The 25,079-nt window shown below is 39.7% G+C and overlaps 1 protein-coding gene across 4 annotated transcripts in view; it reads left to right on the top strand.

Moving 5' to 3' along the window:
• The first annotated feature begins 4,491 nt into the window (after positions 1-4,491).
• Positions 4,492-25,079, top strand: part of RUNDC3B (RUN domain containing 3B) — a 136,229-nt gene continuing 115,641 nt past the window's right edge. For all 4 annotated transcript variants that reach the window (XM_037066124.1, XM_037066122.1, XM_037066121.1 and 1 more), the window contains exon 1: positions 4,492-5,004. In XM_037066124.1, the coding sequence (XP_036922019.1) occupies positions 4,880-5,004 (125 nt within the window). In that variant the 5' untranslated portion in view covers positions 4,492-4,879. The remainder of the gene's footprint in view (positions 5,005-25,079) is intronic.

Raw genomic sequence — 25,079 nt, 5'->3', positions numbered from 1 at the left:
GGACGGTAAGAGGGGCGGAGCCAGCAGCGAGTAGGGTCAGGCAGGACAGGACCCCCAACCCAGACGCGAAGGCAGATGGGAACCAGTTGGGGTGCGGGGCAGACTGACCGCGGGCGCACATTCGAGCGCAGTGAGACAGACCACGCAGGCCCCAGGGGGCGAGGGCTGACGGCGGTGACACACTCGCGTGCAGTGGGACGAAATGCGTGGGCCCAGTGATGGCAGCAACTGCGGCACCGGTGAGGGCCATGGCGGCAAGCGGCGGACAGGACGCCAAAGTCCCTCTTTGACCCCGCCCCCACATACAACATCACAACCCAGCAACTTAGTTGCCCCGTTCTAGTGAACACCTTAGGGCTCTGATCCTGCTATGGAACAGGCACGAACAACCCTAAAGATGGCGCAAGAAGAACTCAAAGTCCCAGAGCCAATAACTCTAAGCGACCAAGAAATTGCCAGCCTCTCAGAAGCACAATTCAGGACACTATTTATCAGGATGCTCACAGAACTGGTAGATTATAGTCACAAATTAGAGGAACAAAGTCACAAATTAGAGGAACATATGAAGGCTAAACTAATTGAAATGAAGGGAGATGCACAGGAAACCAATAGTGATGGAAAGGAAACGGGGACACAAATCAATGGAATGGACCAGAAGGAAGAACAAAACATCCCACCAGAAAGGAATGAAGAAATGAGAATTCAAAAAAATGAGGATAGGCTTAGGAACCTCCAGGACATCTTTAAACGTTCCAACATCCGGATTATAGGGGTACCAGAAGGGGGAAAGAAACAGCCATGAGTGGAAAACTTATTTGAACAAATAATAAAGGAGAACTTCCCCAGTCTGGCAAAGGAAATAGACTTCCAGGAAATCCAGGAAGCTCAGAGAGTGCCAAAGAAGTTGGACCCAAGAAGGAACACACCAAGGCACATCATAATTACATTAGCCAAGACTAAAATGAAGGAGAGAATCCTAGAAGCAGCAAGGGATAAGGGGACAGTCACCTACAAAGGAGTACCCATCAGACTGTCAGCGGATTTCTCAAAAGAGACCTTACAGGCAAGAAGGGGCTGGAAAGAAGTATTCCAAGTCATGAAATCCAAAGACCTACAGCCAAGATTGCTTTATCCAGCAAAACTTTCATTTAGAATGGAAGGACAGATAAAGTGCTTCTCAGATAAGGTCAAGTTCAAGGAGTTCATCATCACCAAGCCCTTATTATATGAAATGCTAAAGGGACTTATATAAGAAAAAGAAGATGAAAAATATTAACAGTGAAAGGATAGCAAACACACAGTTATTAACAACCACACCTAAAACAAAAGCAAACCAAGAGGACAGCTAGATCAGGAGTGGAACCATAGAAATGAGGAACACATGGAGGGTTAGCAACAGGGGAGTGGGAGGAGGAAAAGGGGGGAGAAGGCACAGAAAATAGCATAGACGGTAGGTAGAAAATAGATAGGGGGGAGGGTGAGAATAGTGGGGGAAATATAGAATCCAAAGAACTTGAGACCCGTGGTTATAAATTAAGGGGGGGAGAATGGTGGGGGAGGGAGGGTTCGGGTGGAGGGGATTGAAGGGGGGGAATAGAACAACTGTAAAGGTATAATCAATAAAATATATTTTAAAAAAATCAAAACTACTTACACCGGTACCCACACTCCCATCATTCTCTCATTACACTTGAGAATTGGTACCTTTCACCAAAGCTCAGTCCACCTATTTCTGCCTTGAATCCCACTGCTTTTCTACCTTCTCACTTCTGATGATTCTCTCTCTCTCTCTTGTTTTACTAACCTTTCCCTCCCAGTGGATTCATTCCACCAGCTTAAAAAACTTATCAACCTTTCTATATGGCTGCTGGGTTTGGACATACTTAGAAAGTTCACTTCTTTGAGATTAAAATAAGCAGTGGTTTGGTAATATCTCAGGTTTATAGCGTTTTAGGTTTGAGGACATTTTATACGTTACGGTTGTAATTTTGTCTTTTTTGATGAGGAGAAAGAGGAGGTTGGGAAAATGGTGAATAAATATGGTCTTCCCATTCAGTTCTACAGAATTCTTCTAAACTGGGCATCTATGGTTTTCATCATTTTTACTGTGAGCCATTCTACATCTCTGCATAAGTTTTGTGCACATGCTCGTTAAATAAGATGAAGAATTGCAATAGGTGCCAAAAGAAGTTCAATAAGTAGTGTGAAAACTCATGTGGTTCTGTAGTAGTATTATATTTTGTATTGAGCACAATCGATTAATTATCCCTAGAATCATAATCTAAAGAATGAATGTGACCCAGGACATATTCCTCAGGATGGTTAAGAAATAAGCTTTATCACACAAGGCCCCTGTATGGCAGTTTAATGACAAGCCGTACCTACAAAAAAAAGGTTCATTTTAAGGTGAAATCTTGTTTAACAAGTACCAGTGTCAACTGAGTCCCTCTAAAAGTAGATTTGAAAAATAACATTATTACTTTATCATCTAAATAGAACTCACTTAGTTTCCAGTCAAAAATATAAATTCATAGTACCTGTAGCATGAATATGTACTTGAGGCCAGAAAGCTAATTTTGAGAATAATGACACTCACTTGTTTGTATTTGACATGATCATTCAGTTTTGTCTTCTTAGTAAGTGTTTCAGATTTGTTTGTTCTTTCCCTCCCCCCAGGACAAGGCAGCCTGGGTGCCTAGGAATTTTCTTGATAATTCTTGGCTTTCTACTCTTCTCCCTATGCAGTTTTAATCTGTTAAAAGAACAACAATTTCAACTTAAGAAGTATTTGTCATTGCCACTGTAAGTCCTTTGCTCAGACTGCCTGCATAGCCAGTGCATCTGTTTCCTGATGGCTGCATCCGAATTCAAACGTTTGGGGTAGCAAGAAAAGAGAAATTAAGTTGGAACTCCTAGAAGGGTAATCCTTCTTACTAGTCTGTATGTTTGGGAATAAGTTCACTGACCTAGAAGACCCTCCTGCTTTAATTGTGAAAGATAAAATTTAAAGTCTGTCTAAATTACTTTTTATAATTTTAATGTGTGAATATGTATTGTAGTAAATTAGTTAAGGCATTTTTTCTTACACAAACTTTTATTCTATTGTGATTTGACTTAATAGCTGAAAAAGCTCTGTCTTTGCTCTGATGATTTTAAATAAAGATGAAAAAATTTTACAGCCTCGGGAATTAGTAATCTACAATGTCAATATATAAAATTCTGTATTTTATAAGCATTCAACATAGAACCTCTAACTACCTGCTGTAGTGCTTTGTCTAACAAACATGAAGCATGGAGATAGATACACTAAACTACCTCTTTGACAGAAACTGCAAAACTGAACATGGAAGTTATCTGGATTTTGGATCCAACAAAACCAAAATTTCAGTGAAATAATGCCAAAAGTGATTTCAAGTTAAATTTAATAAGGATTCATTGAGGACCTGTTCAATGTGCAGCACCGTGTTAGGTAGGCCCCACATAATAGTAATAAAGGATTTCACTCTGAAATCTGGGCACATTGATGCAGAGTGAAGTGAACAGGCCAATTTAGGTCGGTGCCAGAGAACGGGGGGCCCGAAGGTAGGACCTACTCACTAGTAAGGCTGGGGCTGTGGAGAAGCTCTGGACAAGTGGGCACCAGGTTCTGAACACGCATGATGAAAACAGCACTGCCAACCTCTCTTAGGGAGTCGCTGGCAGAAAGCCAAATTGCTCTTAGGCTTACCTCCCTTGCCCGCTCCCAATCCTGAGGTAGCCGCCCAACTCTCAGGGAGATGACCGTACACTCTACCGTGCTGGTTCTTATACGGGCAGTCAGTCCAGGCTTCAGGCAGTGCTGGAGAATAGGGTAAAAGCAACATGGCCTGGAGGTTCAAGAATTCTAGCCCCAGACTCCCCGAGAGGGATATTCTACGCGCAATTTCGCTACTTGGGCTATTTGTCACTGTTTATCGGTCCAGGGAAAGCATTAAGACAGAACCCTACTCCCTTCCTGGGAGCCCTGGGGTCGGGAGCGAGAGCCTGTGCTGTGGCATTCCTGGCGCAAAAGCTAGGGATGGCACGGGATGTAGGAGTCGGTTTCCGGAACAATGATCAGCCGTTTAAAGCCGTAGATCCCATCCGTTAAATCTAGGCTCCAGGTAAGAGTCAGTAATCAGCTCGGGTTGCTTCGGAGCCCCACATCCCACAATCCCCGCGCAAGCAGCCGCGTAGTTCCCCCTGCACGAGGGCTGTCAGCACCAAGGAGGTGGTGAGCACCATCCCGGCTTCTTGACAGCTGCCCACGCGCCAGGGCGGAGCTCTAGCAGGTTGCTTTAAAGCTTGGAGCGACCGGCCCCGCCCCCTGAGTCCCACTATTGGCTCCAGGTGGATTGGCTTTGGCCTGATAGGTGCAGGGGGGCGGGGCTGCGCTCCCCGGGCCCGCGGTCTCAACACGGCGGCCTAGGCTAGGGTGCTCTAGGCAGCAGAGTGCGGGTGGTTGAGCTTACGGGGTAGGCGGGCACGTGAGCGCGCCGGCAGCCGAGGTCCCGCGGGAATAGCGGAACGCTAGATGCGGAGCAGCACGCACAGCCCGGCGGTCGGCGGCGCGCGCGCGCGCGGGCGAGGGGGTGGTACGTGCGTGTGTGCGCGTGAGTGTGGGTGAGAGAGAGAGGGTGTGTGTGTATGTGTGTGTGTATGTGTGTGTGTGTGTGTGTGTGTGTAGAGCTCTGTGCGAAGCGTGAATCGTCAGTTCCTTGTGCGAGTACCCCGCTGTCTTGCACACCCCGCCTCCGTCCTCGCCACTCCACGGTCGCTTACTGAGTGAGAGCCGGGAAGCAGGAGTGGGGAGAGAGGACAGGGTCGCACGAAACAAAAGGGGCGCGGGGGTCAGCCTGCCATGGCCTCTCGGAACCCGGGGGGCAGGAGCGGGAGCCGCGGCGGGGGCGGAGGCGGCGGCGGCAAGAAGAGCCTGAGCGCCCGCAATGCTGCGGTGGAGAGGAGGAACCTGATAACGGTGTGCAGGTACGGCGGGGCGGTCGCTCGGGGTGAAGGAAGAGGGCTGCGGGCGCTGGCGGCTGAGGACTTCCGGCGAGCGCGCTAGCCCCTGGGGTTCGCGAGACTCCCGGCTGTAGCCCCGCGCCCTAGCCTATGCCACGCCGGGCGTGTCCGCGGGCCCAAGAGCCCCCAGCTGGGCCGGGGTCTGGGTACAGCCGAGGCCCCGACTTTCTGGCAGTCCCAGGCCTGTAAGCAGCCCAGGTTACGGCTTGGGGCGGGGCTGGGGAAGGATTTGTTTTGAATGTACATTCTAGAGCCAGAGTTAAATAGGTGGGCAGGGTGGAAGGGTTCTTTCATTTAGTGCATGTTTAGCTGGTAGCCAGCTCTTGGTAACGTAGTCATTTACTGTGATTCTTTACTGTGTTGCCTCAAAACCAGACTGCGTTATGTTCTTGGCATATTTACATGTATATTCAGACATTCATGCCACAGATATGGAGTGCCTACCACATGCCACCCGTGTGTATGTTTGTGTGTACGTGTTTTCTCCCCACTTTAAATTGCAATGCTAGTGCTGTTTCTGCAGTTATTATCAAGAGTGAGACTGTGGAGGATGCCTTGTGTTTCAGTGGTTTATAACCAGGTCTGCCTTTTTAAAAGGGTATTCTAATTACAAATGAAGTATTCCTTTACAAAATATAGAATCATAAAAGGAATAACTACTGTCTATGAAAGGAATTACTGCCTATAAAAGGAATAATTACTGTCCATAACTTTTTAAAATATGCTGATACATTTTCTTTTTAAAAAAAGATTTTATTTATTTTTAGAAAGAGGGGAAGAGAGGGAGAGAAATATCAATGTGTGGTTGTCTCTCTCCTGTCCCACACTAGAGATCTGGCCCCGACCCAGGCATGTACCCTAACTGGGAATCGAACGAGCAACCCTTTGGTTCGCAGTCCAGCACTCAGTCCACTGAGCCACACCAGCCAGGGCTGATGTATTTTCTTTAAGTCTTATTTCTGAGTATTTTAATACTTACTTTAATACTCAGAAATACTTATTTCTGAGTATTAAAAATATTTTTAAATATTACAAATAATAAAGTGCCTAGGACTAATAAAAAAGTCCTAGGACACATAAAAATAATTTATACCTAGGACGTTAGGCATAAAGTCCTAAATGCCTAGGACTTTAATTGAAATCCTAGGCACCCATTTCTTAGGAATTTATTTGAACAATTAAGTTGTTTAAACTTATTGTACTTTATTCAATCAAACCCCTCAGTATCAGTCATCAATAATCCTCTAAGAATCAGAGAATGATGAAACTTTTTCCTCCTTTGCAGTTTATATCTGTATTGCTTTTCCTTCCTTTGTGTAAAAATGTGTTTAGCATCTTAAGCCGAATACAGATAATGGTACTAGGATATGTATTCAATAACTCTGAGTGACTTTTTGTTTAACTTGGACAATTACAAATGTTTGCCTTTCTAGCAGAAAGATGTTCCTCACTGACTGTTGTGGCACTTGGGTTGTAAACAGATAAATTCTATGAAATCTGCTCAGTTTACCATTTGAACTATCCAGGATGCAACCTTTTAAGGAAATTGACTGTATTAATTGTTTTAACCTAAGAAAATATTTTTAAATTAGGTAAATAGAAAAGTTTTCTTACATTTATTTTACAGATATTAAAAATAATTAGTTTTTCTTTTAAGTAGGGTGGTCTCAGGCAGGCTCCAACATGTAAAGTGCTTCTTAGGATAATGTATTTCATAAAAACTTCATCAGAGTTAAACTTCACAGGGTAGCAAACTTATCTGCTTTTTGCTGAGTCTTTTTTAAAAATCCTTCCTACTGTAGCATCTGACACTCAGTAAATAGTTATTGAATGAATAAATTCAGTGGTTGGTACTATTCCTTTTGCTTCTCCATTTTTGTCATGACTAATGTTAGGTCATTTAATGTTTGTTTGCTCTCTCTTCAGAGGCAGTTGGAGAAGAAAAGGGCTTGTATATCAACCTTATTTATATTACACTTTAAGTTATGTGTAAGAAATTTCAGTCACTTCATAACAGTTTGTGTGGACAGCTTTCTGGGCTAGCTGTGTTATTATTTGCATAATTCTTTTCTAATGTGAAATGAATATAAGTGCTGACTTTAGTTACATGTAATTTTAGTATTTTATCTAAAACAAATTTCAATTTCTGGCTTAGATTTCAACTTGTGTATTTATTTATGTGGATAATATTACTATACTGCTCTTTATGGCCAACCAGTTGATGGTGCACATAAATTATCATCCATGTGTAGTAATGGGATCTATTTGAAAGGCTTGGTCTAAAAGGTTTTTACTTTTTGGAAAAAAGTCACTGTGGGCCATTTGGCTGTTTTATGTAGCCCCACCTCAAATTCAGCAAAATGAACTAATCAATATTTTTTTTGTTTCTATTGCTTCTCTCTCCCTTTTAGAGTTACTAAACCCTGAGTATCTCATCCATCTCTCTCTTAATGAGTTCATTTTTAAATTTTTACAAATCAAATCAGAAAGCTTGATACTTATTTATTACTTTTTAAAGTTTTTCTCTTTTTACAAGGTTTTGTTTATTTATTTTTAGAGAGAGGGGAAGTGAGGGAGAAAGAAAGGGAGAGAAACATTGATCATTGCCTCTCACATGCTCCCAACTGGGGTCCTGGCTCACTATCCATGCATGTGCTCTGACTGATAATTGAGCAAGGACCTTTTGGTTTGCACACTGGTGCTCAATCTACTGAGCCACATCAGCCAGGGTGGGGGTTTGATATTATTTTGGTGGAATCTGACAGTATTTTGGTGGAAGCTTTAGGGTTCTGTCTATATAGTATCCTGTCACCTGCACATAGTGAGTTTTACTTTGTTGTCAATTTGGATTCCTTTTATTCCTTTTTCTTGTCTAATTGCTGTGGCTAGTGAAGGTCACATTCTTAAAACCACCTGAGCAGTGGCTACAGCTTGGCACCCCCCAGGCACTGCTGGGGATACCATGGGCAGGAGGACCTCAAAGGCAAGAACAAAAGCCAGGCATGGTCTGGTGGTACAGCCACAACAGGCAGGTGGCTGTACCTGGCAGGTGGGCAGGTGGGGGGCACAAACTGGGTATTGGCATGAAGGCAGTGGGTCCTGCGGTCCAGAGGCCCAGACTCTACCATACCCCCATCAAGTGAGCTATACCCGGAATATTTCATTTGGGGGCATGCTAAAGTAAATAGCATGTGTGTTTTCACTTTAAATTCCACTTGTTCATTGCTGGTATATAGGATAAAATTTGACAAAAACAAAAAGAACAATATTGCTATACTTTAAACTTTGGAATTAGGTTGTTTGGTTAGATAGGATACTCAGGAATTGGGTGGAATTGAATTTAGTTGAATTTTGGTTCATTGTGCTTGTCTATGTAATTACTTACTGAAGGGGTTTTTTCAGGAAAAATTTATATATTGTAGACAAGAACACTCGGGTGATACTTATCCCACAAATAAATATAGTTTTATCATATTTTTCAGATTGTGGTGGAGAGAAAATAGGTCATTTGAGGCCTCTACTTATTCCACGCTCAATTCCAAAATAGTCATAGACTGACTTTGGTTCTCTCTACACCAAGTAGTATTTCCCCTGTATATTCTCTACCATTCAGAACTTTGAAAAAATTAAATTGTTAATTCCCTTCAGCCATTTTTTAAAACCTCCATTTTTCATCCATAGAAAATCAGGTATTATTCATTTTTTCTGTCATTTTTAAGCTTCAGAGGTTATTGAATAGCTTACATACTCTGGGTTTTTTTTAGTTCTTTTGACAAAGAATTAAAATTGAAATTCTCTTTCTGTGGCTTAACACTGTTTTATGAGGAAAGTATTAAAATGTATATGCTTAAATATGTGTGCATAAACATATTTAAAAATAAAATTTGTTAAACTCTTCAATTAATACTTTAAGAGAAACTCCACTAATACAATTTTCTGTCTTGTGGCTAGAGGACTAATGAACAATTTAAGGAGATAGTGTTATGAGCTAAGCAGAGTGGACACAAATGATGATTTTAAAAATAAAATAATTATTCTTAGTTTTCTATTGGTCAAGTTATTATTTCATAGTTGGAATGTTATTTTAAATAACAGTAACACCTCATTTTCCCAGCATAGCCAGATATTGAGGTGCTCATATTTTTCATGTAGCTAATGTTTGGGTTAAGACTTAAAATTCTCCCATCAACTATAGAGTTTTACTTGGCACTTACTGTGGAGTACAGTCTTCTGTATAACTGAAACTTCCAATTTAAGTTTTCAAATTTAAAGTACAGTAAACAATAATATTGTAAACATTCTGGTTGAATTTCTTTGAGAAAAGGATTACGTATTTCCTTACCCTCTTTAAAAAGTCTGTGTAGGGTAGTATAATCCTTGTTGATGACCTTACTTTGGATCCATTTCTGTGAATAAGTCTTGTGCAGTGGCTGCCCTTGGAGACTCTTGAGGTGCAGAGAGCTTTTTGCTATATGATCCCAAAAGATTGTGTTTGGAATTCATCTGCTTTTGCATTTGAGTTTCTTTCTATTAAATTAGCTGTTACTTCTTACAACTCTTCCTATATCTAACAGCTCTTTTCGTTGTGCTTCCCATGCTGACTTGCTCATTTTCATTGGTTGTAAACTAGGAAAGCATATGAGTAAATTTATCATGTGTTAAAAAGAAAAAGACACCCAGAGGCCTGAGTTAAGTGCGCGAGCTTTATCACTCTGAACTTCATAACATCCTGATTGTTGAATAATCAGAAGAAAAGTCTGTCCCTGTGCTTGAGGTTGGTGGGTGAAATGCAGATATGTGAAATGTTACTGAATATTATTGGTGATATAATCCTCTAAATAACTTTAAATTCAGTGATTCATTTGCTTTAGTACACCTCATAAGATTTCATACCTTTGCTACAGTAACTTATATTTTTGGCTAAAATGCTCATGCTGAATGTAATAGATAGAACTTTGGGTTGGTACTTTAATCAACATTCATTATGTTGCTTTGGAGCAGGTTCAGTATATCTAAGGATCCTTAAGAGTTCTAATAATAGGTGTTCATCTTTTCATCTACTGATCCTAGGTGAGTTTCTCAGTGTTCACAGAAGGTCGTTATCTCTTCCCCTAAACTGCAGAAGAGATAAACTGGGTTCATATTCCACTGACAACAGGGAATAGCTGTCCTCCGCACATTTTCTATAATTGGAACTCCCACCTAATGGATAAATGTCAGAAGCTGAGTTGAGAGATAAGATATATAAGGAGGAATATGTGGAACTTATCCACTCTTTATTTGGTCTTACATGCTTATAAAATATATGTCTGGGTCAGTCCAAACCAGCAGAGTATGTAGACTGGATATGTAGACTGCATTGCTTCACCTCTCCTGTCCCCAGTGCTTTTGCCAATTGTGCATTGGTCAGATTCCATCCACCTAAACTGATGGTTATCAGAAGAAGCAGTCACAGAGTGTCTTTTTGAAGTTGTTGTCAAGAACATTGCTTATTACATCAAAAAGTATCTTCTATTGTGAAATATGTCTTATTATGAGAAATACATCTCATTTTAAAGTCAATAATTGTTTCAGCAACTGCTTTATTTATATCTACTGGACCCAAATGAATGTATAAATGACAACTTCCCCTTTTATCATATAGCTGTTAGAAATTTAGTTTTAATTTTGTAGCCAACCTCTATAACAGATATAGATAATTATAGTAATGTATTTTGCCTGTTCCTAGATACATTTTGCTCCCATTTTTCATATAAATTATTTACTGACTTGTAAATGTTAATCAAATTTAACATTTGATTTTAAAATTTAAAAATTTCTCTCAGTATTTGCAATTATAAAACCAAATATAGTCTCAAAATTAATATTAACAATACAATTTAAATTTTAATAAATTATAAACCATGAGACATCTGTGTGTAACATGTTATTTTAAATAACAGTAACGCCTCATTTTCCCAGCATAGCCAGATATTGAGGTGCTCATATTTTTCATGTAGCTAATGTTTGGGTTAAGACTTAAAATTCTCCCATCAACTATAGAGTTTTACTTGGCACTTACTGTGGAGTACAGTCTTCTGTATAACTGAAACTTCCAATTTAAGTTTTCAAATTTAAAGTACAGTAAACAATAATATTGTAAACATTCTGGTTGAATTTCTTTGAGAAAAGGATTACGTATTTCCTTACCCTCTTTAAAAAGTCTGTGTAGGGTAGTATAATCCTTGTTGATGACCTTACTTTGGATCCATTTCTGTGAATAAGTCTTGTTAAATACATTTATTTAACTTATAATACATAGAGAACATGCTTTTGGAGGAAAAAATAGTAGATTGGGTGTCTATGACTAAAAATGAAAATTCTAATTACAATAATTTTTATTTAAATTATTTATTTAATAGTTAAGGCTAGCATTACCAGAACTCAAACCCAAATATATCTGGTTTCAAAATGTATACTTTTCCTCTTATACTGTGTCCATGACAGGTCAACTGGATCTAGTTTGTGTGTTTGTATGTGTGTGAACATGTGTGTGTGCATGTGTGTGTGTGTTTGTATTTGAGCCACAGAACCAGAAACAGAGAACCTTTATTTTCTTAGCATTTCCTGTGTTGATAAACCATGATCACTATGTAATAATATGCTTCTTTAAAAAATCAACTTACTTGCAGGCACTTGAAATTTCTGCCTTTCTTTTTCTGTGCTAGATGTTAAGTGTAATGATGATGTTCTAAAAAGAAAGAAAATGTGTACTAACTGCAATACTATGAAAAGCTGTATACTACCAAAACTGATAACTTAGAAGAAATAAACAAGTTCTTAGAAATATATATAAGCCTACTAGACTGAATTATGAAGCACTGGAAAATTCAAATAGAAACAGTCATCAAATCGTCCCAAATAGTAAAAGTCCAGGACCAGAGGGCTTTACTAGTGAATAGTACATGACATTCAAAGAAGATTTAATACTTATTCTTCTCAAATTCTTCCAAAAAATTGAAGAAGAGTAGTATTTCCTAACTCATTTTATGAGGCCAACAATATTCTGATACCAAAATCTGGCAAGGTTACACACAAAAAGGTTACACACAAAAAGAAAATTGCCGATCAGTATGCAAAAATCCTAAACAAAATAATAGCAAGTTGAATACAACAATATAATAAAAAGTATACCACTGTTAAGTGGGGTTCATTCCAGGACCACAAACATGGTTCAACATATGCAAACTGACAAATGTGATACACCACATTAACAAAACAAAGGATAAAAATCATATCATATCAATAGTTGCAGCAAAACTGTTTGACAAGATACACCATCCATTTATGATTAAAACACTCAGTAGAATAGATATGGAAGGAAAGTATGTCAACATAGTAAAGGCCATATACAACAAGCGCTCAGCTAATGTCATACTCAATGGTGAAAAGCTAAAAGCTTTTCCTTTAAGATCAGGAACAAGGTAAGGGATACCCATGTTCACCACTATTATTGAACATAGTTCTGGAAGTCCTAGCCAAAACAGTCAGGTGAAGAGAAAGAAATAAAAGGCATTCAGATTGGGAATGAAGAAGTACAATTTTCACTTTTTGGAGATGACGTGATTCTTTATATAGAAAACCTAAAGACTCTACCAAAAAGCTATTGGAAACAACAAATAAATATAGTAAAGTTGCAGAATACAAAATCAATGTACCAAAATCCATGCATTCCTATATACATGTGGATTTTCACTTTTTAAATAGTTTCCAATTAAAAGTATAAAAATTTAACAAAGAAATAATTTTATTTTTGATTTTCATTTTTTTGCTTTTAAATTTATAGTTACAATTATGCTACAAATTTATAAACTGTGGAAGGAATGGATTTAATATGGGTGTGATGAAGATTTTTAAAATGATTTTGGTAACCATCTCATTTTCTTGGTGTGTTGCCAAAGGGGAAAAGATAGTTCATGCTTTCTTAGGTTTTAAGGTTTTACTTATAACCATTCCTCCTTATTTCTAAACTAAACAAAATTTCCTTTGGATATTGAAGGTGGGAGAGAATATTTTTAAGACAGAGGCATTTTAAAAACTGCTCTTAAGGCTTCTGGTCAAGATGGCAGAGTAGGTAAATGTGGTGCTTGCATCCTCCCACAATCATATCGAATTTACAATTAAACTATGGAACAAACAGCATACAAAACTGCTTGAAATCTAGCTAAACACATATCTTATAACTAAGGATATAAAGAAGAGGCCATATCCAGATTGGTAGGATGGCCAGAAACTTGGAAAGGGCTGCTCCTACACCAATGTTTGGTGGTTAAAAATTGGGAGGGATATTTGCACTGAAGAGGTCTCCCCAAGGATTGAGGGATCCCAGACCCATGTCAGGTCCCAAACACAGGGTTTTAGTCTGGAAAGTGAAGTCCTGATGGTTTCTGACTGTGAAAGCCAGCAGGGATTGTGGCTGAGTGAGGTGGAGGACTTCTGGAGTTCCAGTCATTAAAGAGTTCAGCTCTTAAAGAGCCCAGGTACACACCTACTCAAACTGACTGGCTCTGAGCTCCAGCACTGGGGCAGCAGCTCCAAAGGCACTGGGACCATAAGAGGAGGAGCTGAATTATCTGGCTTTGGGGTGGTGTTGGAGGGGCAAATTCCTTCCAGGAGGAAGTGCTGGCAGAGGCCATTGTTTCTTTGCTGAGCCCTCTGCCCACAGAGCCACAGGTAGGTACCATATATGAATCTCCTAATACTGCTTACCCCACCCTGGCAATTCCCTGAGGCCCTGCCCATCCCAACTTGTGAGTCCAAACCATTTCCAATGGCTTTTACGTGTGAACCGCCTGCCTTGGCTCATGCTACAGACTTTCCTCAAAGGTTCACAAACCAAAACAAGCAGCATCTGGCCTTAGCATGCCCTGTACCTCTGGCTAAGTGGTCCTAGGCCTGGCATAGTGGCAGCCAGCATCAGTTTGTAGCTTAGCCTCTTCTAGGGACTTCAAGCCCAGCACAAGTAGCAGCTATTTGCAGATGGCTCTGTAGTTTATACCAAGCGACCCTAGGCAGGGCACAGGCAGTGGCTGACCTTGGCCTGTACCTCCCAAGAGACCCTGGAGCCAGTGCACCCAGTTGGCAGCTTTAGACCATACCAGAGAACCACCCAAGTACCTCCATGAGCAATACCCTCAAGGAGAGGACTCATCACGCACCTGAGCCCAAGTTCTGTTCGGTGGGGTCAGCCCTTACACAATAGCTCCTCTGCTGTACTTGAGTCCAGTCCTTGTAGCCAATCATCCTTGAAGTGAATACCTCTCATTGATGTGCTGACAGCTATGGAGGCTCCACTGCAATAGGAAAGTTCAACAGGGTACACCTGTACCACCCAGCTTGCATGACCAGAAAGCTCCCTACTGAGCCCTGCCGGAACCTACTACATAAGACCACTCTACCAAGCCTGGGAAACATAGCAGCTCTACCTAATACATAGAAGTAAACTCAGGGAAGCAGCCAAAATGAGAAGACAAAGAAACGTGTCTCAAATGAAAGAGCAGAACAAAACTCCAGAAAAGGAGCTAAATAAAATAGCAACAATCTACCAGAAAAAGAGCTAAATAAAATAGCAATAATCTACCAAATGGCAGAGTTCAAAACATTGGTTATTAGGATTCTCAATGAACTTAGTGGAGGGATAGATGAACTTACTGAGAACTTCAACAAAGAGGAAACATAAAAATGAAGATAGAAGACATGAATAGAACTAGTCAGAAATGAAGAATGGATTACAGGTAATCAACAGGAGAGTAAATGAAGCAAGGATCAAATAAGCAATTTGGAAGATAAGGAAGTATAGAACACCCAGTAAGTACAGTAAACAGAAAAAAATTAGGATAGTTTAAGGGACCTTGGTGAAAACATTAATTATGGTAAAATTTGCATCTTGAGGGTGCTGGAAGAAGAGAGAGCATGCAGTTGAAAACCTATTTGAAAAAATAATGATGGGACACTTCCCTAACCTGGTGAAGGAAATAGACATTCAAGTTCAGAGAGTGCAGAGTCCCAAACAAGATGAATTCAAAGAAGCCCATACTAAGACACATCATAATTAAAATTCCAAAGGTTAAAGACAGAACATACCTTAAAAGTGGCAAGAGGAAAGCAGTTAGTTACTTACTGGGGAGCTCCCATAAAACTCTTAGCTGATTTCTCAACAGAAACTTTGCAGGCTGGAAGGGATTGGCATGAAATATTCAAAGTGACAAAAATGAAGAACCTGTAACCAAGATTATTCTACCTAGCAAAGCTATCATTTAGAATCAGAGGATTGTAAAGAGCTCCCCACTCATGAAAAAAGCTAAAGGTGTTTATCATCACCAAACCCATATTACAAAATGTGTTAAAAGGTCTTCTTTAAGAAAAAGAAAAAAGATCAAAAATACAAATAACAAAATGGCAATAAAAGCATGTGTCAGCAATTACTTTAATGCAGATGGGTTAAATGATCCATTCAAAAGACATAGGTGGCTGAATGGGTAAGAAAATAAGACCCTTACATATGCAGTTTCCAAGAGACTTGGTTCAGATGAAAAGACATGCAGAGACTGAAAGTAAAGGAATGGGAAAAGATATTTTATGAAAATGGAAACAAACAAAAAAAGCTTGGGTAGCAATACTTATACCGGACAAAATAGACTTTAAAACAAAGGCTATAACAAGAGACAAAGAAGGACCCAGCAATTCCACATCTGGGTATTTATCCAAAAAACTCCAAAACACTAAATCAGAATTACATATGCATTCATGTGTTTATCACACCATTATTAACAATAGCCAAGATATAAAGGCAACCTTAAGTGTACATCAGAAGATGAATGGATAAAGAAGAAGTGGTACATATATACAATGTAGTATGAGTCAGCCATAAAAAAGAATGAATTATTGCCATCTGCAACAGCATGGATAGACCTAGATGGTATTGTACTGATGATGTAAGTCAGACAGAGAAAGACAAATGCCCTATGATTTCACTTATATGTGGAATCTAAAAACCAAATAAACAGGCTGACCACAAATGGGCTCATAAATACAGAGAATATTTTGACAGTTGCCAGATGGGAGGGAGGTTTGGAAGGTGGGTGAAAAAGGTGAGTGGATTAAGAAGTACAAGTTGGTAGTTACAGAATAGTCATGGGGATATAAAGTACAGCATAGGGAATATAGTAAATAATATTGTAATACCTATGTATGGTATCAGTTGGGTAGTAGATTTATTGGGGTGATATTTTATAATTTATATGAATCTCTAATCACTGGGTTGTGCACCTGTAGCTAATAAAATTTTGTATATAAACTGATTGAAAAATTAAAAATATTTAAAAATAAAAACTGCGCTTAATTATAACAACTTCTAATGTAATTTTTAAATTTTTCTAGTAAAAGCTATTACTTAGACTTAACGTGGTTCTTTTAGACTTTTGTCAAATTGTCATTTTACTATTTGAAAATCAGTCCTTTTCAAGAAATAGATGACTAATATTGGCATCATCATTATCAGGAAATAGCTTGGCATCTGTGTGGTATTTTTTAGATGTTAAAATTTGTTTTACCAAAGACACTGAAATAGAGAACAAGCTGACAGTGACCAGAGGGGAGAGGGGAGGGAATTTCAGGGGAAATAGGGGAGGGATTTAGAAGAACATATATAACGGATACATGGACAACAACTGAGAAGGGTGGAAATGGGAGGGAGGGGGGAGCATGGGGGGTGGGATGGGATGGGAGTAATAGACAGAAAACTGTACTTGAACAATAATTAAATATAAAAAACTAAAAAAAATTTGTTTGACAGATTTGGTTTTTATAGCACATATTAGGTAGTTAGTGTGTTATAGAGGAAAATATGCTCCTTATTCTAGCGTTGTGGTGCTAGTTACACGTTTCTAGGGAAGTGCTGAGTGGGACGACTTGGCTAGCTAGAAGTAAAACATGGACTTAAGGATCTAATTCACCTTCTGAAATTTAGATTTGTGTTGGCAGAAGAGAAAGGTATAATTGATGAAACAAAGCTGGGAAATACTCGTTTTCTTCATTATTAATTTTGATATATTATAAATTATTTAAACTGCTTTTTACCCTTAAAATATCTTTACTTTTGGCCATGACTGGTGTGGCTCAATGGGTTGGGCATCTTCCTGCAAACCAGAGGGTTGCCAGTTTGAGTCCCAGGCAGGGTACATGCCTGGGTTGCGGACCAGGGCCCCAGGTGAGGGTGTGTGAGATGTAACCCATGGCTGTCTCTTGCACACTGATGTTTCTCTTGCTCTATCTCCCTTCCTTCCTCTCTCTCTAAAAATAAACAAACAAACAAACAAACAAAAATGTCTTTATGCTTGGAAATAACAGAAATTGTGTGTAATGATATGCTTTGTGACATTTGGACTTTGCTTTTATTTTAGTTTTTAGGGAGATGTTGAGTTAAAATTCAGTACTCTGAGATTTACCATCTTTTTTTTTTTTTCTCATGCAGATATTGTCTTCTATAGGGGTATAAACTACTGATAACATAATAAGAAGACTCCTATTTTTTGACTACTAATTGATATGTATATGGCTCTGGATGCTGCAAAATATATGTTACAACCCATGGCTTCTTTTTCCCATTACATTTTACAAAGTAAATTTGTTAGGTAATTTTGTGTTGTTCCTGAAGGATAGTAGTGCTTAAAATTTTATCAGGCCGTTACAAGTGGTTGAATTCTAACCTAACTCTTTTGATGAAATAAGTACTTTGAAATTTTTTATCTTTTTAAATATAATTTTCAGTTTGTTTTACCTATGTGTGTTAATATCTTAGATGCTATAATTTTCGTAAGCAGGTTACTCCTACCTTGAATGTGCTTGCAGAGTCAGCCTTCCTATTCCATTTTCCCTGGCAAGGTGGGTGTGGAGATGAAGACTGGGGTTTTTGTTTATTCATTTTAGAAATACTTCCCAATTTATACTCTTACCAAATGAGAACATTATACTTATTATACTTATTTATTCTTATTAAAAGTTTACTTATTAAGTGTTACTTCCTGAATGTTTTTTCCCTTTTACATAGTAGCTTCCTTCATTGAACTCCAGTTGTTGTAGATAGATTAATGTTTAATTAAATGGTACTATCTCAGCCTTTCTCAGTCAAGGTTATTCGTCAGAACCAAAGAAGACTGAAAATTATTTGGGTAACTATTTTCTTAAAATTTTTAAGGATATATAATTACTATAATTTTATTGGTATAAGATGAAAGTGATTTCATTACATACAAAGAATGCTTTCGGTTAGTGGTTTTCAAAGTGGGCTCTTGGAATGGACTTCCGCCAAGATGGAGGCATAGGTGGAAACACTGTGCCTTCTCCCACAACCAAGTTTGAATACAACAAAGGTTTGGAGAAACAAAGACACAACCAAAGGACAGAAAATTGAATTATACGGAAGTCCAACTACATCTAACCATTCAACGGGGACGGTAAGAGGGGCGGAGCCAGCAGCGAGCAGGGTCGGGCAGGACAGGGCCCCCGACCCAGACACGAAGGCAGACGGGAACCAGTTGGGGTGCGGGACAGACCGCGGGCGCACATTCGAGCACAGTGAGACAGACCACGCAGGCCCCAGGGGGCGAGGGCTGACGGCGGTGGCACACTCGAGTGCAGTGGGACGAAATGCGTGGGCCCGGTGACGGCAGCAACTGCGGCACTGGTGAGGGCCGTGGCGGCAGGCGGCGGACAGGACGCCATACTCCCTCTTTGACCGCGCCCCCACATACAGCGTCACAACCCAGCAACTTAGTTGCCCTGCAATACCAGTGAAGCCATTGTCCCTCTTTGACCCCACCCCCACATACAACATCACAACCCAGCGACTTAGTTGCCCTGTTCTAGTGAACACTTTAGGGCTCTGATCCTGCTATGGAACAGGCACGAACAACCTGAAAGATGGTGCAAGAAGAACTCAAAAGTCCCGGAGCCAATAACTCTAAGCGACCAAGAAATTGCCAGCCTCTCAGAAGCACAATTCAGGACACTATTTATCAGGATGCTCACAGAACTGGTAGATTATAGTCACAAATTAGAGGAACAAAGTCACAAATTAGAGGAACATATGAAGGCTAAACTAATTGAAATGAAGGGAGATGCACAGGAAACCAATAGTGATGGAAAGGAAACGGGGACTCAAATCAATGGAATGGACCAGAAGGAAGAACAAAACATCCCACCAGAAAGGAATGAAGAAATGAGAATTCAAAAAAATGAGGAGAGGCTTAGGAACCTCCAGGACATCTTTAAACGTTCCAACATCCGAATTATAGGGGTACCAGAAGGGGGAAAGAAACAGCTACGAGTGGAAAACATATTTGAACAAATAATAAAGGAGAACTTCCCCAGTCTGGCAAAGGAAATAGACTTCCAGGAAATCCAGGAAGCTCAGAGAGTGCCAAAGAAGTTGGACCCAAGAAGGAACACACCAAGGCACATCATAATTACATTAGCCAAGACCAAAATGAAGGAGAGAATCCTAGAAGCAGCAAGGGATAAGGGGACAGTCACCTACAAAGGAGTACCCATCAGACTGTCAGCGGATTTCTCAAAAGAGACCTTACAGGCAAGAAGGGGCTGGAAAGAAGTATTCCAAGTCATGAAATCCAAAGACCTACAGCCAAGATTGCTTTATCCAGCAAAACTTTCATTTAGAATGGAAGGACAGATAAAGTGCTTCTCAGATAAGGTCAAGTTCAAGGAGTTCATCATCACCAAGCCCTTATTATATGAAATGCTAAAGGGACTTATATAAGAAAAAGAAGATGAAAAATATTAACAGTGAAAGGACAGCAAACACACAGTTATTAACAACCACACCTAAAACAAAAGCAAACCAAGAGGACAGCTAGATCAGGAGTGGAACCATAGAAATGAAGAACACATGGAGGGTTAGAAATAGGGGGGTGAGAGGGGGAGAAGGGGGGAGGAGGCACAGAAAATAGCATAGATGGTAGGTAGAAAATAGATGGGGGGAGGGCGAGAATAGTGGGGGAAATACAGAATCCAAAGAACTTGAGACACGTGGTTATAAACTAAGGGGGGGAGAATGGTGGGGGAGGGAGTGTGCGGGTGGAGGGGAATGAAGGGGGGGAATAGAACAACTGTAACGGTATAATCAATAAAATAAAATAAAAAACAAAAAAAACAAAGTGGGCTCTTGGACCCAGATCTTTTCAGAGGTCTGAAAGGTCAAAATTATTTTTTAAAGCAATCCTAGGACATTGTTTGTTTTTTGGTTCCCATTCTTTACCAAGTGTATGTTGGAGTTTTTCAGAGACTAAATGGTCTATAATATTGGAATAGACTGAGTGCAGAAGCAGATATGAGAATTTAAGTATCTTCTATTAATTACAATAAAGATATTTACAAAGATGTAAAACAGTGCTATTCTTGCCAATTTTCTGTTATTTTGGAAAATACAGTTTTCATTAAAATATATTATCTATGCTAATATGTAATCAGTTTATTTTGTTTGTAATAAATGTCAGTCCTCACTTTGCACAGTTCAAATATTTATTAATTTCAGTTACAATTAAATAATACCAGCTTCATAATAATGTGATCCCAATTTGAGTACTATTGCATGTTAACTGTGAATAATTGTGTAAAATAAAATTTTTCTGCTAGCTCTTTAGTCCATGGCTTACTATGTAAATAACAAATATGGGTCATGATCAGTGACCAACTACATCACTTCTTTTGAAGTCTGTCTAAGATTGGTCACTATGCACTTGTTATTAGTTCATGCATGGAAATCAAAGCATGTATTGTATTGCCTTCTTGTCTTTGGTGATAAACCCACATATTGGGTTTTATAGAAATGAATTATTGAGAGTGAATTGGCCAATGGAAATGAAAAATTGGCAAAGAGATGGAAAATGGTAATGCTAGAAGTAAAAGTTGAATCAGACACAAACAGAGTTGTTGACCAAATAGTTGATTGTAGGAATGTTGACACTGCTTCTGTTCAAGAGACCTGAGGTACAACCAGGGGAACTTATTAAAGGCAAACGTCTGATGAAATGAGTACAGTGATTGTGATGAGAGGATGAAGATATCCCAAATGAAGGAATGTTGGCCAACCACTTAACTTTGTAGGTCTTCTCAGAGATTTTCACAATCTGAAAGTGCAGTGGATAGACTGCTGGAAACTGATTTAAACTTAGAAGGGACTAGGACAATTTACCAAGGCATAGAAAATATGCTCATTCCATAGTTGGTTATACAGTGAGAATAAGGCAAGTGCTGTTCAGACTACATATGTGTGTGTGTGTGTGTGTGTGTGTGTGTGTATAATTATGCCATTACACTTGTCCCATTTCTTCTCCTTTATTCCCCTTACCCTGCACAGCCCCTCCTACCAACATTCCCCCACTTTAGTTCATGTCCATGGGCCATACATATAAGTTCTTTGGCTTCTACATTTCCTGTACTATTCTTAACCTCCCCCTGTCTATTTTTTACCTACCATCTATGCTACTTATTCTCTGTACCTTTTCCCCCTTCCCCCTCCCACTACCTTGTTGATAACCCTCCATGTGATCTCCATTTCTGTGGTTCTGTTCCTGTTTTAGTTGTTTGCTTAGTTTGCTTTTGTTTTTGTTTTAGGTGTGGTGGTTAATAATTGTGAGTTTGCTGTCATTTTACTGTTTCTGTTTTTTGTCTTTTTTTTTTAAAGATTTTATTTATTTATCTTTAGAGGGTAAGGGAAGGAGAGAGGGAGAGAAACAACAATGTATGGTTGCCTTTCATGTGTCCCCTGCTGGGAATTGGCCTGCAGGGAACTGGCCTGCAACCCAGGCATGTGCCCTGACTGAGAATCGAACCTCGATCGTCTGAGTCGCAGGCCCACGCTCAATCCACTGAGCTACACCAGCCAGGGCTGTTTTTTGTCTTCTTTTTATCTTCTTTTTCTTAGATAAGTCCCTTTAACATTTCATCTAATAAGGGCTTAGTGATGATAAACTCTTTTAACTTGGCTTTACCTGAGAAGCACTTTATCTGCCCTTCCATTCTAAGTGAGTGCTTTGCTGGGTAGAGCAATCTTGGATGTAGGTCCTTGCCTTTCATGACTTGGAATACTTCTTTCCAGCCCCTTCTTGCCTGTAAGGTCTCTTTGGAGAAATCAGCTAATAGTCTAATGGAAGGAACTCATTTGTAGGTAACTCTCTCCTTTTCTCTCGCTGCTTTTAAAATTCTCTCCTATCTTTAATCTTGGCTAATGTAATTATAAGGTGCCTCGGTGTGTTCCTTCTTGGGTCCAACTTCTTTGGGACTCTCTGAGCTTCCTGGACTTCCTGAAACTCTATTTCCTTTGCCAGATTGCAAAAATTCTCTTTCATTATTTTTTCAGATAAGTTTTCAATTTGCTGCTCTTACTCTTCTCTTTCTGGTACCCTTATGATTCAGATGTTGGAGTGTTTAAAGATGTCTTGGAGCTTGCTAAGCCTCTCCTCATTTTTTTGAATTCTTGTTTCTTCATTCTCTTCTTATTGAATGTTTCTTCCTTTTGGTCCACACTGTTGATCTGAGTCCCAGTTTCATTCCCATCACTATTGGTTCCCTGTACATTTCCCTTTATTTCTACTTAATGTAGCCTTCATTTTTTTTCTCTAATTTGTGACCAAATTCAACCAATTCTGTGAGTATCCTGATTATCAGTGTTTTGAACCGTGCATCTGATGGGTTGGTATCTCTTCGTCACTTAGTGTTTTTTTTTTCCAGAGCTTTGATCTCTTCTTTCATTTGGCCCGTTTTTTTTTTGTCTTGATGCCTCTGTTCTGTAGTGAGGGGTGGAGCCTTAGGTGTTCACCAGGTCGGGGCAGCCCACATAGCTGCTGTATATGGAGGAGGGGGTCTGAGAGGGAACAATGGCACTTGCCCCACTCTCTGCTGGGTTTCAGTCACTTCCATTGCTTTCTCCAGGCAAATTGGGCCCTTCTGGTGCTGACTACTGGGTGGGTGGGCTTGTGTACGTTCTTGGACCCAGTGAGTCTCTCCAATGAACTCTCCTATGAGGCTGGAGTCTCTTCCACTGCTACCTCAGCCCCCACAGGGGTTCAGTCAGTGTTTTGAGGCCTCATTTCCTCACACTGGGGCCCTGGGTTGCACGATCTGTTTTGCTCTCCAGTCGTTCCTTCCGGTTTATCCCCATGCTAATGTGGGATGGCCTGCTCCACCAGCTGTCAACTCACTGGGTCTGCCAGCTGCTGCCTTGCTGGCCAGCCACAGCCTTGCCTGCCCTGTTCCTCAATCTGCCACCTTGCTGGGTCTGCCAGCCACTGCCTTGTCGCAAGTCCTCTCCACCCCTCCTACTGGTCTGGATGAATGTGTCTTCTTTAACTTTTTGGTTGTCAGACTTCCATATAGTTCAATTTTCTGTCAGTTCTGGTTGGTTTTTGTTTTTAAATTGTTGGTGTCCTTCTTTTGATTGTGTGAGGTAGGTGTCTACCTACACCTCCATCCACTTTTTATATTTTATTTTGTATTTGTTTCAGGTGTACAGCATAGCGTTCACACAATTTGATAAGTTTTTTACAAAGGAGAAATTTTTTCAATGTTTCTAATGTTTTAAATTATAGGGTACTAAATAAGTGTTTTTGCTATTTTTTCATATTTTCCATTGTAACTGGCAATGAGAGTGTTATTAAGGTTTTGACAAAAATTGGTCAAGGTTGCAAAATGATTATAATTATTTCCACTAATTATTAAGAACACTCTCCATGCTTTCATCTTGCATAGTTATTTTTATGTTCTTGCCCTTCTGTGCAAATTGAGAACTGCCTAAATTAAAAATTTTTCTCAGTTTATATCCCACGCAGCAATATTTCCACTGATATGTCCCCTAGGGCAAGGGATATAAAGGAAAGAATAAACAAATGGGACTACATCAAGTTAAAAAGCTTCTGCATGGCTAAAGAAGACATCAGCAAAATGAAAAGGGAACCAAACATATGGGAAAACATATTTTGTGGTGATAACTTGGACGGGGTTTCATCTCCAAAATATATAAAGAACTTGTACAACTCTACACCAGGAAGACAAACAATCCAATTAAAAAATGGACAAAGGACTTGAATAGACCCTTCTCCCTGGGGGACATACAGAGGGCCAATAGTCACATGAAAGGATGCTCAACATCACTAGCCATCAAAGATGCAAATTAAAACCACAATTAGATACCACTTCGCACCGATCAGAATGGCTAAAATAAACAAATCAACAAATAACAAATGCCTGCAAGGATGTGGAGAAAAGGGAACCCTAGTACTTTGTTGGTGGGAATGCAGACTGGTGTAGCCAGTGTGGAAAATATTATGGAGTTTTCTCAGAAAACTAAAAATGGAACTGCCTTTTGACCCAGCAATTCCACTGCTGGGAATATACCCTAAGAATCCTGAAACACCAATCCAAAAGAACCTTTGTACCCCTATGTTCTTAATAGAGTTATTTACAATAGCCAAGTGCTGGAAAAAGTATAAGTGCCCCTCAGTAAATGAGTCGATCAAAAAACTGTGTACATTTATACAATGGTATACTACGCAACAGAAAGAAAGAAGGAGCTCTCACCCTTCGTGACAGTGTGGCTGAAACTGGAGAGTATTACACTAAGTGAAATAAGCCAGGTAAAGACAAATGTCATATCTGACCTGTAAGTGGAAGATAATCAGCAAAACAAATGAGCAAAATATAACTATACATGCAGATAAAGAAGAAACTGACAGGGAGCAGAGGGGAGAGGGGTACAGGGCAACAGGGGAAAGTAGGGGAACATATATCAGGGACCCATGGACAAAAAAATGGGGAAGGGATTGTCTTTGGGAGCGAGGGTTGGACAGGGCAGGGGAGAGAAATGGGTGGGGGAGTAGGGACAGCTGTAACTGAACAACAATTAAAAAAAGGCAAAACAAATTTTTCTCAGTGTAATTTGTGATATATATAATTTCTAATAAATATGCATGTAAGTAAATCTCTTT

The sequence above is a fragment of the Sturnira hondurensis genome, unplaced genomic scaffold, assembly GCF_014824575.4.
Source record: "Sturnira hondurensis isolate 20B ecotype Veracruz unplaced genomic scaffold, ASM1482457v3 Scaffold0016462, whole genome shotgun sequence".
NCBI lineage: Eukaryota > Metazoa > Chordata > Mammalia > Chiroptera > Phyllostomidae > Sturnira > Sturnira hondurensis.
Note: the sequence above shows the minus strand (reverse complement) of the source record. Positions and strands in the feature narration are given on the sequence as shown.